This window comes from Neofelis nebulosa, chromosome 13 (genome assembly GCF_028018385.1).
Source record: "Neofelis nebulosa isolate mNeoNeb1 chromosome 13, mNeoNeb1.pri, whole genome shotgun sequence".
NCBI classification, from domain to species: Eukaryota; Metazoa; Chordata; class Mammalia; order Carnivora; family Felidae; genus Neofelis; species Neofelis nebulosa.
The window spans coordinates 72,781,951-72,799,820 of record NC_080794.1 but is presented as its reverse complement, the minus strand read 5'-3'; the positions used below and the strand labels follow the sequence as shown (position 1 = coordinate 72,799,820).

Genomic DNA, 17,870 nt, shown 5'->3' with positions numbered 1-17,870 from the left:
AGGAGCCTTTTACAGTGAAATTCAGCTCAAATCTCTTTCAGGGCTGGAGTTGGGTTTGCCTGAGACACAATTTTTCAGAAAATTCATGTTGGGCAGAATTTCACTGGTTTTGTGCAGGCTAAAATTAAGGGAGTTGGATTGACTTCTGGGGTTAGGAGAGATCTTTGTTTTCTCAGTAACATAAAATAGGGTAACCTCTCAACCAACAAACTCTTCTGGAAAACCTCAGTCTTTTGAGATGGAAAAATAAGCTGTTTGAAATGTACATTTAAAAACTGCTACACAAGTTCCCCAAGGCACCAAATGTTAACGTTTATACATGCAAATGAAGTATTTAGGGGTTTATAGGCCAAAATTGCCCTCCTGAAGGACAACAATGCAAACAAACATGAATGCCTTCGCATATATTGTTCCCTCTCCCCAGAAAACCTCTGCCTATTCCCCCTCAGGGTCCTTCAACATGCTGCTCAGATGGCGCCTCCTCCAGGCAGCCTTCTCTGACTCCTGCCCCCATCCAGTGTGTGCTGATGTCCCTTCTGTGATTCCCCAGAATGCCCAGCTGCTCCGGTAGCCTCAACTATACTCTCTTCTAGCTCCTACCACCCTCTCTCATAATCGTCTATTCAATGGCTCATCTGGTGTCCTCACTGCCCCGTGATTATTTTGAAGGCAGGAATTATGTGTTCTATTTCATGTCACAGTACCTGGTACATGGTTGGTGTGTGGAACCATTAAACACTTCTGTACAAGTACACAACTGTTCCCTGTGTATGTGTGTGGACTTAGTAGTTGTGTATCATATTCTCAATTTGGCTTCCTGGCTAAATGTTTCATATATGCGTTGCTACGAGGCTTTAAAGATGAAGCTCTGTGGACAATATGGATTAGATTCAGTCTCTGACCACCATCAGAATTATGTAAATACCACAACCACATAGAGTACCAAATTCTAAAATATTCAACAAATAGACAGTTTTTCCTTTTAACTGAACCTGAAGAAAATGCGATTTTAGTGTGTGATCTGAGAAGATGTAAGTGTCTAATCTACATGATTCTGAGATAAAACACATGCTCTGGGAATGGCCCCTGTGTTCTCCTAACTTTATTTTCGGTAATTTATATCACTGAGATTTTTCTGGTAAATGTACAAGGATGGTTATAAAATGCAAGCCAATTTTATTCTATTTATTTTATTGTTATAATTTTTTTAAATAGGTTTCATGCCCGGCATGGAGCTCAACCCAGAACTTGAATTCACAACCCTGAGATCAAGACCTGAGCTGAGACAGAGTCAGAGGCATAATGTGACTGAGCCGCCCAGGCGCCACCCCCTCCCAAGGCAATTTTAAATCAAGATAAAATTTCAGAATAATTTTTAAAAATTAAAATTCTCAATCAATACAGCTGTTCTCTTCCCAGAGTTGTCTATTAGCCTGGACATTTTAACCAATGTGACTTAAACCAAATACTAGAAGTCTATACGAAGCTGAAGAGGCAGTGTGGGGTAGTTTGGGTGGGGTAGCACTGTTTGGCTCGTAAGTAGACCTACTTCTTAAACAGGCTTTGCCCCCAATGACTGTACATCTGATTGTGGTCATTTCACCCTGTAGACCTTAGTTTTCTCATCTGTGAAATGGGAGGGTCAGATGAAACATTTTTAAGGTCCCTTTATGCCTTATGATTTTAGGATGGTGGGTGTTTTCTTAAAGCTGTCATTGATGGCACAAGGAAAAGTCAAATTCATCTGGTCATGGTACAGTGATAGATTTCTGTCCTGGGAGATCGGAGTTTCTATCCTTTCCCCCTCCCCCAGCTCTGGGTGACTTCAGAGAGAGGCATTTAATCTGCACTAAACAAACCTGTCTGTAAAATGACAAGGTGAAATGAAGGCAGTGGTTTTCAAGAGTTAGGTGGGCACTGGGAGAGCTTCTTCTAACACAGATGCTGGACTCACCCCCAGCTGCTGTCTCAGGAGGTCCAGGCAGGGGCCTGAGAATTTACTTGCATTTCTAACAAGTCCAAGCGATATTGATGCTGTACTTTGAGAACCACTGGACTAGACTATCTTGAATCTACCTTACAACTCCAAGAATCAATGGTGAGGTACAAAGCATTCGGTAACAACTGTATTTTTAACAAGCCACACCTGGGGCGCCTGGGTGGCTCAGTCGGTTAAATGTCTGACTTCGGCTCAGGTCATGATCTCGTGGTCTGTGAGTTTGAGCCCTGCATCAGGCTCTGTGCTGACAGTTCAGAGCTTGGAGCCTGTTTGGGATTCTGTGTCTCCCTCTCTGCCCCTCCCCCGCTCGTGCTCTGTCTCTCTTGCTGTCAAAAATAAATCAAACATTAAGAAAAAAAATTTAAAAAAAAACAACAAGCCTCTTCTATCTCCTAGGCACCCAATACACCAACAAGGGGCCCCCTTTTCCACAGGGGTTTCAGACACTGCAAGAGTAACATCCAGGGCACTTGCCACTACTCTTCCTACCTTCCTTTAAGAGAGTCAGTCGACATGTTCAACAATATTTGGCCTCCTGGAATCAAAACACTCTGGGTTCATAAAACCTCCGGCAATCTAATTAGTTCGTTGACTGGCTTAGCGTCACGTTATCGGTTGCTGAATAGGAAAAAAGCAAGCTCCATTCACTCTTGAGTTCACCAATGCAGAAAATAGAAGGATCAGACTCCAGAATGCCAAAAATTCTTCAGTCAAGCAACATTATGAGAAATATCAGGAGAAAGTCCACCTTCCAAACTCACCCTATGCTAACAAAAAGTGTTTGACAAATCATCTTTATTGTTAAACTTCAAACGTGGTGGCACTGAAATCACTTGGGGTGTTTTTAAAACACTAATGCTTGGATCATATCTCCATACATTCTGATTCACCCTAGACATTGGGATTTTTTTTAATGTTTACTTTTGAGAGAGCACAAGCAGAGGTGGGGGCAAAGAGAGGGGGACAGAGGATCTGAAGCAGGGTCTACACTGACAGGCTGACAGCACAGAGCCCAAATGTGGGGCTCAAACCCACAAACCCTGAGATCATGACCTGAACCAAAGTCGGACAATGAATCAACTGAGTCACCCAGGTGCCCTGACACTGGGATTTTTAATAGCTCCCCAGGAGAACTATTGTGAGGCAAAGTCTGAGGCTTGCCAGTCTATAAAGGAATAGAATCAATCTGTTCTTCATTACTTTGAGCCACACAAGCCATTTTTGTCACCACAAGCAGCATGACCATTTGTTTTCAATTATACTTAAGAATAAACACTGAACTTTTTATAAGCCCACAAACACAGTGGGCAATCAACCGATTTTTCTTAGCTATACACTGAAGCATCTCTCACATGGTTTGATAAATATTTTTTGTGGCAAGACTTTCTCCACAGTACGCATATAGTTTCTGCTGTAGACAGCCAGATGATGACTGCCACGGGTGACCCTAGCTTTCTAAATTTTAAACACCTTGAAGACCTCATCCACGTCCTAAAATCTTTCAAATTCCTGAGTGTCTGCCTGGCTCTATGCCGGGCAAATTAGAGGCACTAAACAAATACTTATTCAACTCACTTGAATTTATGACCGTCTCTAAGCATATGGGAACGGAGGTCTTGGACGTGTATGCTCAGCGTTTCATTGCGAAGTATGAGGCATACATTTCCTATGTGTGTTGGGATCATGCACTATTTAATTCTGTTAAATTCCTTAGAGCAAATGAGAACATTAAGGTTGGAACATTTTATAAATACACCATGGAACTATGTATTTGAGAAAGCTTCCATTTCCCAATGTTGATGAAGTTTCTGGTGCCTTAAGACACATACATTTCTGGGGCACCTGGGTGGCTTGGTCGGTTAAGCGTCCGACTTCGGCTCAGGTCACCATCTCGCGGTCCGTGAGTTCGAGCCCCGCGTCGGGCTCTGTGCTGACAGCTCAGAGCCTGGAGCCTGTTTCAGATTCTGTCTCCCTCTCTCTGACCCTCCCCCGTTCATGCTCTGTCTCTCTCTGTCTCAAAAATAAAAAAAAAATTTAAAAAAAGTTAAAAAAAAAAAAAAGACACATACATTTCTGACTACAGACAACAAATCACAGGTGCCACCCAAGGCAGAGAATATTATCTGCAGGTTACTTCTGGCTTTTGTCTCTATTTAACACAGCTGTGGCCATAGGAAATCTACCGAAGGGAAAAGATAGGAGACAAAAAGCAGCAGCCGTCAGATGCAGCCACCTTGGTTACGTCTGCACGTGCCGTTCTAGTATTTTCTCAGTTCACCACAAACTAAACCTGAGGCTAAGATCCACGGAGACTGAGGACCGCCTTGGCTGAGGCGAGAAAGAATGGTTAAAATTCAATGGCTGACTCTTCTTTCACTCCAAACTGCTCTCCGGCACTTTCCTCTGCTACCCCATGCATTGCTAATCAGGAGCAGTCAACGCTGGACATGTACACAGTCCTCTATGGTAAAATTGATTATTATATTACTATGGAAAAGAAGGAAGTCATTTCGTTCAAAATATCAAATTCCACAAAATCATACGTGGCAGCTGTTAGTGGATGCACGCGGGGGAGGGGCAAGTGTGTGAAAATATCTACCCTTCAGTTTTCTGACATCTTTGCAAAGAACGTGCAACATAGAAGAAGAAAAAAGATTCCAACACATATAAGGCAGAAACCAATGAAAGCTACATGATGCATTTTTTTGAAGGTTAAAAAATTCCCATGAGGTAGGATCCATCACACACACTATCTTACACGCCATTTTACGAGTATGGGTTTGCTTTTCCACACTTGCCAGAAGAAAACCAGTACTCCTGTCCCAAACGTGTCGAGGAGACTTTTAATTGCATCAGACAGAGAAACGAGGTGAGTCATGTTTGGTTGTGTGTGAGCCTACTCACAGATCAGCACAGTCATGTCCAAATGTGCTCCCTGAACCTCACGACAGATGTTTATACACTTGCTTGCTTGCTTGGGGACTATGAAAATAGTTTTGTTTTGAAATTTAACTTTACTTAACGATACCTAATAGTTGCTGAAACACGTATTGCGGCTCCTTCAGAGGTGCTTAGAAGCAACTTTCAAGCATTCTTTCTTGGCAAAATGTCCCGTGCTTCCGAATCCTAAGACCGCGCTCCCCTCCCGGGTCATGAGCCTGACAGCACTCGGCAGACACAAGACATTTCGAACGTTCATTTTCCATCGCTGACAAATTTCAGCAATCAACACCAAACACCTCCGCCTTACGAGACCCCCCCCCCACACACACACCCCATCATTCATAAGGTTTCGGGATTCCGAAAACGTCCGCTCCCTCAGGTCTGATGATAACGCGATCTGTTTCCCCGGTGGCCACACAACTTTTCTTTATAAGAGTTTAGTAACCAGAGTAAAAAGATCATCTAGACTTGCTGACGTTGGGATCGCTGATTTCGCTGGGGTCATGGGGAGCTGTTTTAGGTCACATGTTACCCTGCCGTTGTGAATCATTTATTACAATTCTTTTCTTTTTTTTTAACAGGAGGGGGTGGGGATACAGACAAATCGCATACTCATGCACAGATGCTTAGCGCCAAGAACATGGTCAGAAGTGCCGCCCTGACTAGAGAGTAAAAAGAAAACCCTCAATTTCCTTCTTGTGCTGGGGGGAAAGGTAGGATGATGTCATGCAACCTTACCTTTCTGAAAAAGACCCAGGCGCCTGGCATCGAACGCTCACCTGAGGCCACCGAAGCCGGGAGTCATTTTGGGCGTCGCGCATGTGCCTCCCTAGAAAATTCCAGTGACATTCTACCGGCTTTCTGCTTGCCAATCATGACAAGCGTCCACTTAAACTCTCACGAGTCTGGGAAGGGGCAGAGGAGGGGGAATGCAGGCGAGGGAGCAAGCGACAGAGAGAGAGTGGCCCCGGTGCACACCCGGCTGGCAGGGGAGTCACATGCCGCCAGGAGCCATTCCTGCTGCATTACACATGCCGAGTTAAATGGCAAACAATATCAGTCGATGTTTATGCCACATGTTCTCAGCCTCTTCACATAACACCCAAGCCAGCTCTGCACAGACAGGCCTCCTGAGAGCGCCTCGGAAGGAGGGGGTCTTGTGCAAATCGTGCAGCCATTTTAAATAAAATTCCAAAGCCTCCCTCCTGTCCCGGTTTCCTTTCCTATGGTTCCCTGGTGGTGGTGGGAGTGACGGTGGTTTGTTTGTTTGCTTGCTTCTTTTTTTACTCTGGGTTTTCACAGGCGACGGTCTGGTCCTCAAGGTGCCCAAAAGGACATTTAGTAATGCAGCCACATCAGACAGCACTGCACACTGACTCCTGGCCAGCCAACCTCCTGAACAGCTTGCCCTTCTTGCTTTTATTTTTATGGAGCAGGAGATGGAGAGAGGTGACCCATCATATCACCCGCCCAGTGGTAACTGCAATAATGCTTTTCAGTGGAAAAATGGACTTTAAAAAAAATGTTTATTTATTTTTGAGAGAGGTAGACAGAGTGTGAGCAGGGGAGGGGCAGAGAGAGAGGGAGACGCAGACCCTGAAGCAGGCTCCAGGCTCCGAGCCGTCAGCACAGAGCCCGATGCAGGGCTCACACTCATGAGCCATGAGATCATGACCTGAGCCGAAGTCAGACGCTTAACTGGCTGAGCCACCCAGATACCCCAAATGGACCGCCTTCTGCTCGAAGAGGCTCTTCACAGTGGTGATTCCCCCCTGCAGGGCGTGCTGGAGGCATTTTTGTCTGTCAGAACTGGGGGGATGCTGCCAAAACCCCACAAAGCACCTGACGGAAGCCACAAACCAGGACTACCCAGCCCAAGACATCAAGAGTACTTCAGTGGAGAAACTGCTGTATGACTAGCCTTTCCGGAAGTCTTACAGAAAACAGGATACAGAACAAAAAAGAAGAAGAAAAGAAACTGAAAGCCAAGAGGTCGAGGGGGCCAGGGATGGGCTTTGCTTGAATTGTGGTTTAATTCCTCAGGAACTTGTTCCCTTTTCTCCTCAGAAGCCACCATTCTCCTGCCACATTGTTTCCTCTTCTGTTTCCAAATCTCATGCTGTAATACGAAACAATCAAAGGAAAACTAAACCTTTGGTGAGTTTCTGAATCAAGACCAGCTGTCCATGAAGACCTCGCTGCCATGGTATGTAAAGCAGCCATCGTCCCAGTTTGTCCTGTCTGGATGGTCTGCTGTTCATCTGTGACGCCCAGTATCCAACCTAATCTCCTCTTAAAACTATTCAGGAGAGCACGCTTTTTACAAGGTAAAACCTCCCCCAAAGAGCTTACAGAAGAATGAAGGACTAAAGCTCACTGGGGTCTCCTATTTTACTTTGACCCATAAAGGCGGGGGCGGGGAGGAGGGGTCACTGGCATCAGGAAAGCTTCTCTCTGCTAGGACTTCAGCGCGTGACCTTCCTGCAGCCCGCTCAAAAGTCGAAGTGAAAGCCGGTCATGTCTGTCCAAACAGCCCATTTCCAGCTGCCCACCAGAGGCCTGTGCACTGCCCACCTGCCCAGCGAGCTCCAGGGAAAGCCCAAGGGTTCTTTCTTCCTAATATAGCCAAAGCCCACAGGCTGCCCTAAGCTTGCCTGGCTCTCTGCCGCTGACTCAGTCACAGACACCCAAAGGCGCCAGTCCCAGATCCTGACCTACAGGAACCAGCCAGCCTGGCTGCAGCTGCATTTCTGCTCCGGCTGTGGGTCCCTCCCATGATACACCAGGTTTCTGCAAGGCACAGGCTGAACTCCAATCAGCAACTGCACATTTTTGCCCCTTCCTCCATCTCTGTCTTACCTCACTATGCTCAGGACTTTCTTAGGATAGGAACTCAGTCGGTTAAGTGTCCAACTCTTTTTTTTTTTTTTTTAATTAAAATTTTTTTTTCAACGTTTTTTATTTATTTTTGGGACAGAGAGAGACAGAGCATGAACGGGGGAGGGGCAGAGAGAGAGGGAGACACAGAATCGGAAACAGGCTCCAGGCTCCGAGCCATCAGCCCAGAGCCTGACGCGGGGCTCGAACTCACGGACCGCGAGATCGTGACCTGGCTGAAGTCAGACGCTTAAACGACTACGCCACCCAGGCGCCCCAGTGTCCAACTCTTGATTTAGGCTCAGGTCACGATCTCACAGTTTGTGAGTTCAAGCCCCATGTCAGGCTCTGCACTGACAGCATGGAGCCTGCTTGGGATTCTCTCTCCCTCTCTCTCTGCACCTTCCCTGCTCATGCTCTCTCTCAAAACAAATAAACGTTAAAAAAAAAAAAAAAAGAGTTTACTGAAAAGCACTCCACTATGCACATCTCCCCAAACCTAAGGAGGAGAAAAGTCAGTACTTAGAATGAGCCCTTCTAATTGTGTGATTACCCAGAGATTAGGACACAAAGCCTGGCCCCATTTGGAAATGAAGAGGCACAAAATGACCATCACAAACTGCAATGTAATAGGTGCATGGCAAGCACTTACTGTATACCAACACTGCCAGACAAGGAGGGAAGAAGGAACATAAATTGATACTGAGTGTGGATGTACAAGGTACTGTGCTACCCATCCCACATACTCTCTGGATCATCAGCAGTCTTTTTCTTTTTAATTTTTTTCAATGTTTTTATTGATTTTTGAGACAGAGAGAGACAGAGCATGAGCAGGGGAGGGGCAGAGAGAGAGAGGCAGACACAGAATCCGAAGCAGGCTCCAGGCTCTGTCACAGAGCCCGATGTGGGGCTCGAACTCACAGACTATGAGATCATGACCTGAGCTGAAGTCGGACGCCCAACCGACTGAGCCCCCCAGGTGCCCCTGGATCATCAGAAGTCTTAAAAACTTAAGATCACTATGCCGACTTTACAGATGAGAACAATGAGGCTCCAAATGGGTCACTAACCCAACACCCCAAAGTCAATATGTGGTCATTTGAAACAATCTACTTGATTCCAAAGGCTGGTCCTTCCACTAAAACATCCCCCAGGGTATGAGGTGAGCCAGTGTACACAACAGAGTGAAATAAGATCAGTGCTGCAGGTAAGTGTGTGTTCACGTCTAATAAGAGCAGGACTGGCTACATAGTATGTGGGGCCTAGTGCAAAATGAAAATGCAGTGTCACCGTTCAAAAATTATTAAGAATTTCAAGATGGCAACAGCAGAGCATTAAATTAAGTGTAGAACCCTTCTAATAAAAGGGCCCTCATGTGAACACGTGCCCATGTAGCCAGTCCTGAAAGGGAAGGAAGAACTCTGAGAAGTAGGGGGCAGGGGGTGGGAGCCACGTCACCCGTCCGCAGTGACAGCAGCAGAGCACCACAGCCCAGGACCATCTGCTGGACACCCAAACCTGTCCCTGTTTCCTTTGGCCATTCTTTCTCCTGCTACAGAGCTAGTATCAATGCAAGGTCATGGGAAGGGGCCAGGGTGGAACTTGGGCTGGAAGAAGCAGGAGGCAAATCTGGCCCAAATAAATAAAACTATTCCTTATGATACTGTTTCTTGAAGTGACATGATGGAAAGGGATCATTTGGCCTCCACCCCTGGGAGATGCCCCAAAGCAGGTGGCAGAGTGATCCTCAGTGGAAGGTGGGGAGGAAGTCATACACAATAACATAGCAAGAGACCCAAGAGGCAGGGATACATAGCCAGCTGATGTGTGAGGAATGAGGGCAGAGAAAGGTTGAGAACCAGTGAGTATAAGGAACACTCAGCTGGAACTGGAAGTGTGGGGTCTGCACCTGGCTTGCTCACCAGCTCCCTGTGTCACCTCCAGCCAGTCACCAAGTCCTGGTGGTTCAAAACACTCCAGGGCCAAGTACGCAGGAACTTAAGGGTATGCCAGGTGGCCATTAAAAGTGATGCTTACTAGGGGCGCCTGGGTGGCTCGGTCAGTTAAGCGTCTGACTTCGGCTCAGGTCATGATCTCGCGGTCCGTGAGTTCAAGCCCCGCGTCAGGCTCTGTGCTGACTGCTCAGAGCCTGGAGCCTGTTTCAGATTCTGTGTCTCCCTCTCTCTCTGCCCCTCCCCTGTTCATGCTCTGTTTCTCTCTGTCTCAAAAATAAATAAACGTTAAAAAAAATTAAAAAAAAAAGTGATGCTTACTATTCACTTTCTAATGTTAAATTAAAAACCAGCACACAAAATTGTTTCTATATTATGGTTATAAACATGTAAAAGGCAAAATAACCCTTAGGTAGAAAAAAACAAAACAAAACATGATTACAGAGCACATCAAAATGGGGCACCTGGGTGGCTCAGTTGGTTGAGCGTCTGACTTTGTCCCAGATCATGATCTCACAGTTTGTGAGTTCAAGCCCTGCATCAGGCTCTGTGCTGACAGCTGGGAGCCTGGAGCCTGCTTCAGAATCTGTGACTCCCTCTCTCTCTGCTCCCCCCTTGCTTGACTGTGTCTCTCTCAAAGCTAAATAAACATTAAAAAAAAATTTTATTTTTAATGTTAACAGGGACAGTCGTGTTTAGATAGCAAAACGTGGGTAACTTGTTTCTCCTTTTGTAAATGTTCCAGTATTTCTTTAACAAACATGTTTATTGTTTAGAAGTAATTTTTTTAGGGAAAAATGAATTCAGTTGGGCTGATGATGCCCCATCTAGCTTATAAGGACCTTCAGACGAGGCCCCTTTTGTTGTTGTTAACACAGCCCCTTTGCCACAGCAGGCATGTCTCACCTGGAGAGCCATATGCCAAAAGTAAAGGCAAGATATATGGGAAATGAGGCACATCCTCTTGTGAAAGCCAAAGCACATGACTCAGATGGGTTTTCACACCTGTATTCCAGGAAGACACCATGTACAAAGCAGGCAGAAGACGCCACCATGTTGTTCAGGGATAAACAAAGCTATGACCTCAGACTTCTCACCAGAGAGATCAAAGTCATTAACATCAAGCCAGTTTTTTGGTGCACATCACAGTTCGAAGTCAACAGCCTCTACACTTCCCTTGCCTGCCCCCCAAACCGCTGCCGGTCTGGGGGCGGGGAGGAGGAGCTGAGTTACCTGTCGTCAGGTGGACAGAGGGGAAAAGGCAGGGTCACTGAACAACCCCAGAAATGGGCTTTGGTCTCTAATTTAACATTTCCATCTCCGTGGCTCAGTTTTATATACTTTTCAGGGCAGTGCTAAGTAATTGTGTTGTCTTTTGGATATGCAAATTCAAGACGAGTGCTAACCAATGAACAGTCCGGGTTAGCCCAGGATTACAGGCTGTGTAGCTGGGCCTCCTCTGACCTTCAGGACACTGAGCCAACAGTGGCCACCTCGTCTGTGTTTCTCAGCTGCGAATCTTGCGGGAGCCAATCTCTGCCCACACCGGATGGGCTGAAACTATCTTTCAACCACCACTTTCCCCTTATAACCAGGGCTGACTATGCCATCTTTAGCGGGGGGGGGGGGGGGGGGGGGGGGGCGGCGGCAAAGAAAAGTTAAGCCAGAAATAAAGGGGGTTTCAGGCCTCTCAGAGGGATGGAAGGCAGCGAGTGACCCCTTGATAGAGCAACGGTAGAGGTTTCAGTCTCTTGTCACAGTAAGATGCAAGGAGAGAACAAAGACAGGATTCGTTCCCAGAAAGAACAAGCTTGGCCTAGTAATGGCTATATCCTGCATAGACAAAGGCCAGCCACAACCCGTTAGCAGAGGAAACCAGTCAAGAGTTGTGAGTCACACAATGTGGGAATGAGCCCTTCCTAGAAAAGGAAGCTGGTTCTTTGTTGAGCAGGGGTTTTAATTCCCTTCTGGGTAACTGTTGTTCCTTGGTAGGTCCTCCAGCGGCCCCCAAAACAGAAGCAGGAAGTATTTTTAAGTTTCCCAGGTTTGCTCTTTAGAGACTGAACATAGCTTCCAGACATAAATTCCATGCTGGGTTCTCAGGGTGACTGTATCCTCAGGACCTCTGCGCAATCTGTTCCCTCTGCCTGAAAGTCCTTCCTCCGGACTTGCACTGTGCAACAGGGTAGCTATTAGCCATCCGTACCTTTTCAATTTAAGTTATTAATATTAAATGCAATTCAAAAACTAATTCCTTAGTCATACTAGCCACATTTCAAGTATTTAATAACTATGTGGGACCAACGGCTACCCTACTGGATAGCACAGTACTCAGTATCTCCAGCATTCAGAAAGTTCTACCAAACAGCATTGCTTCAGATTTTCAGTGACTGACACCTTCTCAACCTCAGGTCTCTGTGCTACTGTCACCCTCCCAACAAGGTCACCATAGACCCATGGGAATCTAAAGAACATATGGTGACTCCCTGTCCCCTGATCCTACCTTTATCACTACCTGAAATTACCTTGTTTGTCTCATGCTTTATTGCCTGCCCCACCCCTGGAATATAAGCTCCATGAGAGCAAAGAGCTTGTCTGCCTCTTTTATTGTTGTACATCCAACACCTAAAACAGTATCTGGTACAAACAGAAGCTCAAGTCAATATTGTTCAATAAACGACTTATGGTAGAGTCTACTCCATCACTTTGGGATCAGAGGACACCAGCTACTCAAGATAGCTGCAACGTATCTTCCCACGGACCAAGACGATATGTAAGCCTGCGTCCCATTTAGGGCATTTGGGATTCTGGGTGTTGTGGAAGCACGTAGGTAGAAGCAGGGCAGTGGAAACCCAACTTGGTCCTGATTCTCTTCCCAGAACACCAGTTGCCTCTCATCACCTCCATCAGTCTGTCAACAGGGCTGGGCCCAGCTCTTGCACTGTCCTTGTCCTCTGCTTTTGCAAAAGATCAAAATACCCTCACACATAACATTAGACCCTCTCCAACACCTGATCATTTTCCCTCCATGTGCATATACAAAAGCAAATGATAGGATGGGATCTTAAGTTTAAACAGTTGTTGGTATTTTAATACTCTGCATACTCTGTGAGTGCTTTCTGATGCCATCTCTGGAATGGGAGGAGGAGGGGGAGGAACCAGTCTGCCACAACTTCGTTTTGCTATTAACTTCAATTACAATGTGAATGACAAGAGTATTACATTCAGCAAAACATGATCCCCATGGCTGAACACCAGAAGAGCATAAAGGTATAAAAATTGGAAGACATACCACATGTCACACGTTATTGAACTGTCATTACAAGCTGAGTACAAAAGTCGCCCTATCAGAGGAGCTGAGCATGGAAAAAGAGCATTCACAATGAAAAGAAAATAATAAGCAAATAGAAAGCAAAAATAGGAGCAGGTAGAATCTGCTCAGAATCAAACTAAGAAAGACTTCCCAGAGTCAAGGTGGTTGGAAGCTTGCCAAAGAAGAGAGGGCAGCTTGGAGAAACTTCAGCAGTGTAGCCTCCAATTCCTGCTATTTTAAGCTGGTTTCCTCTTTAAGGCACACATGGCAATTGTTTGCTAAAACTCTAACTGCTCTCTTAGTGCCATTAGTTAATAAACGTACCAACCTTGGGGCGCCTGGGTGGCTCAGTCAGTTAAGCGTCTGACTTTGGCTCAGGTCATGATCTCATGGTTCATGGGTTCAAGCCTGCTTTGGATTCTGTGTCTCCCTCGCTCTCTGCCCCTCCCTCACTCGCGCTCTCTGTCTCTCTCTCTCTCAAAAATACATAATCATTAAAAAAAAATAATAATAATAAATGCACCAACCTTGCTTATGTAGGAACATTACAGGACAATGAGTTTTTTTTTTTTTTTAATTTTTTTTTCAACATTTTTTATTTATTTTTGGGACAGAGAGAGACAGAGCATGAACGGGGGAGGGGCAGAGAGAGAGGGAGACACAGAATCGGAAACAGGCTCCAGGCTCTGAGCCATCAGCCCAGAGCCCGACGCGGGGCTCGAACTCACGGACCGCGAGATCGTGACCTGGCTGAAGTCGGACGCTTAACCGACTGCGCCACCCAGGCGCCCCGCAGCAAATTATTTTTACTTTGACTTTTCAAAAAAAAAAAAAAGCAAATTCTATTTATAACTCACTTCTCCCCATACACTCCCTCCATATGTCACAAATTCATCTGGAAGATTTCCCAGTGTTGTCTGTTGCACTGAGATAGCCCCAGAACTCAGTCTGCATCCCCTGGACCTAACTATTCTGCCTATTTCAAAAGGACACGCTGGTGGCCAGAAAAGTGTGGGTGCCTGTAATTAACAGGGCTTTTTCAAGTCTCTCCCTTAATATTGATGCCATGATACAATTCAGATGGCACAAGAGGAGGGATTAGAAAAACAGTACACATAATCAAGCCTGGACTTGAGGGTGGCTTCCCAATGAGATGCTCGCCAAAAACAATGCCGCTAAACCACAAATCATGCATCACGCTTTGGGAAACGGCAACACACGGGGGGAGCAGCCACGGCCCCAGACCAAGGAAATCGGGAGGAAGCATCACCCAACCTGGGGGGGATGGGCAGAGACAGTAAAGACGGAGAAGCACAGACAGCAGCAGCAGCTTAAGAAATAAATCTGCACAGAGTTTTTGGTGTTTTTTAAAAAGTTTATTTACTTATTTTGAGAGAGAGAGAAAGAGAGAGAGAGAGCACAAGCAAGGAAGGGACAGAGAGAGAGAGAGGGAGAATCCCACGCAGGCTCCACGCTGTCAGCAGAGTCTGACATGGGGCTCGAACCCACAAACCATGAGATCAGGACTTGAGCTGAAACTAGATGCTTAACTCTGCGCCCCTGCACAGTTTTAAAGAAACCAATTTCATCTTAATACAAATAAATATTTAGAGAGCAATTTCATTTACTGCTAATCCTTTATACAATCGTCTAGCAGATAAAAACAACTGCCATAAAGCATAAGATTTTCAACACTAGTCACTGAAAACATAGGAACGTCACATTTGCCTCCGGGCACTGTCTGCTCTTCCCCGATCCCTCTCACTCTCAACTTTGCTATGCAAACACCGTCACTTCAACGAACGCTCTTACATGAGAACACTCTCTTCCTGGATGTCAGCAAGCTCGTGATAGAGTTTAAAAGCTGCACAGTCAAATCCCAGCCAGTAACTTTGGGAACCGTGCACTTCAAAAAGCTTGGCTGCTTTCACGGGAATGGTTCAGGTCACAGAGAGCCTTCGTGGATTCGTCTTCGGGCATAACCTAAAAACCACTATGGTGACCACAGAATGGAGCCCCTGAAGGCCCCTTATTTCTCAAACCACCTTGCCGGGAAAGAACCCAGAAGATGCAAAGAGGACATGTTCAGATGTAAGGAAGAGGGGGAGAAACAGAGAAGAGAGAGGAAAAGATAGGAGTTAGGCTGCAGTAGAAAGAAAATGTCTTTAGTACATGCGGTGGGAAGGCCAAGAGGAACAGAGGGAGTGTGTGTGTTGCAACTGCCTCTCAACTTAAATACTCAGTCGAGTCTTAAAATTCATCCCTATGGCAAAGAGGGGCCATGAAAGGGTTTCCTGCCTTTCAACTCTGATTTTCTTGTCCTTTAGCACCCAGACCTGTTTTACAGGGATATCATGTAAAGTCGGAAGCATCTGTACACACACACACACACACACACACACACACACACACACACACACACACATTATTTAAGACTGACTGAGGTCTTGGTTGCACTCCCTGCTTGGATTGAGAGCAGCGATAACTGTAATTACAAATGGTGAAAAACTGCAGCACCACCTCCCTTCTTTTTGTTTCAAAGCCCTCTCTGTGCAGACAAAAAGGAAATGATCCTCTACATCACTCTGGTCTCATCAGGTCGACCCATTTCACAGATGAGGAAACTCAGGCAGGACAGGCCTGCATTATCCATAGGTGAGGCAGGATTCCAAGGCTCCTGTTTCTAAACTACCAGCCCACAGACAACCATCTTGACCAAGACACTGGTATCTCCCTAAACACCCCGGACATACTTCCTCCCCCCTCCCCTCCCCCACCATACCATACAGGGTATATTTCTTGGCTCCTTTTCAGGCTGTGACTTCGGAGCAATAATGGAGAATAATGGAGACCAATTAAGCAGGTACATGAACGTCAGCAGCATGCCGCTCCTACTCAGTCCCAGCTAATTAAGATCTCTGCCACTTGGCAGGGAGCACACTTATCAGGGCACCCAGATCCATCCTCTGCCAAGGAAAACAGAAAAGTCTAGGGCTTTACAGACATCAGGCAGGGTCTAGGAGCCAAGAGGTCGGGCAAGCACAAACTGAATGTAATAATAATCACTTCCATGCACTCGTATGGAATTTATGCTTATGTGAGGGCTCTTCCCCATGCATTCTTTCTTCTCTGCTCCTCCAGCCACGGTAACCTCTCCCATGGAGAGAGGAGAAAATGTGAGAGCTACCAAGAGAGAAGACCTCAGCTGACAATCAGTTCAATCCTCCTGTTTTCCAGGGTGAAAAGCCCCCAAGAGGGAAGGTTCTCACCCATGGACACAGCTTGGTGATGCCACTGCCAGGACCAGAATCAGACTTTTGAGACCAGGCAATTTCCTGGATACAACTGTAGCTTCCACCCTGCATGCTGATCTGGGTTGGTAGTTGCTCTGTGCTTTCTTTTTGTAGTATACACGTGCTGCTGAAGCAAGCATTCTTTGTGTTTTCTTGGGGAAAAAAAATTAAATACAAAAATATGCATAAATGTAGCAATCTGTCATATTCCCACCATCTAGAATTAACCAATGTTAACATTTCCTGCATTTTAACACTGAAGATCAATGTCTCATCCTCCACCCTCCCATTCTGTCCAGAAGCAACATCTACGTGTGTACTTCTAAGCCATATTCTCACACTACAGATCCATAAATCGTAGTACTTTAACATAGATTGGCCAGCCTTTTCAAATTTGTCAACCTTCTGAGTTATTGGGGTTTTTTGGGGGAAGTATCTTTTCTAAAGAATTCTTTTTTAACCCCAAGGGTCAAAAGATATTCTCTTGAATTATCTTCTAATTGTGTCCAAGTTTTGATTTTCACATTTAGGGCTAGCTGAAATTTATCTTTATTTATGCTATGAGATAAGGATCTAATATTTTTCTATGGAAAGCCAACTGTCTTGGCATGAGTCACTGAGGACTCAGCCTTTTGCAGTGGTGTATAAAACACCACTACCCATGCCAAAATTTCACGGGGTGTCTTAGGACTGTTTTTCTGCTCTCCAATTTGTTTTATTGATCTCCTTGTTCTTCTTAAAATTATTTTGCCAAAAGTATCAGATCTATTTATGTGCCCTACTATTCCAAATGAATTTCAGAAATGGTTGGTGTAGTTTCAAGAGAAATCCTATTGGATTTTTGATTAGAATTGTATTCAGTGAGATGCTTTTATGCTAATAAGCTCTCCCATCTGTGAACACATCATTGCCCATTTATTATATACTCTAATAACATTTTATGAATTTCTCCATCAAAGCCTTATCTATGTTTTATTTCATTTATTCCTAAGTACCATACAGTTTAGTTGCTATTATGAACAATATCTTTTTTTCTATAGGTTACTGTTGTTACACAGAAATGCTATTGTTTTTTGAATGTTGATGCTGTACTCTGTAACTATGTTTACCTCTTTTATTATATATAATACTTTAGAAAATTCTTGAGTTTTGAAGGTATACCATCATATAATCTTCATATAACAAGAGCTTTGTCTCTTAATTTCCATCCTCACCTTTCATTTGTTTTTCTTATCTTGTTGCATTGGCTTGGTCCACCAGCACAATGTTGAACAGCAGTGGTGATATCTAGTATCCTTTTTCTTATTTCTGATCTAATTGGCAATGCTTCTAAAGTTTCCTTAGTAAGCATGACATTGGCCACAGGATAGTTATTGCCTTTTTTCATGTCCTCAGATGTTTTCAGACATCTTCCCAACGAGTAAGTTCCTTTGGCACAAGGCCTAAATCTAAGTCTTATACATCCTTCCATCCACTATAGCACAGTGCTTGTC

General features: G+C 45.2%; 1 protein-coding gene across 6 annotated transcripts in view; it reads right to left on the bottom strand.

The window, feature by feature from the left end:
• Positions 1 to 17,870, bottom strand: part of RBM20 (RNA binding motif protein 20) — a 190,487-nt gene that overhangs the window by 64,022 nt on the left and 108,595 nt on the right. The window contains exon 1 of one of the 6 annotated variants that reach the window (XM_058697747.1): positions 5,681 to 6,156. The exons of the other annotated variants lie outside the window; for them this stretch is intronic. Coding sequence (XP_058553730.1) covers positions 5,681 to 5,763 — 83 coding nt within the window. The 5' untranslated portion in view covers positions 5,764 to 6,156. Of the gene's footprint in view, positions 1 to 5,680; positions 6,157 to 17,870 lie in introns of those variants that run through there. 6 annotated transcript variants of the gene reach the window in all.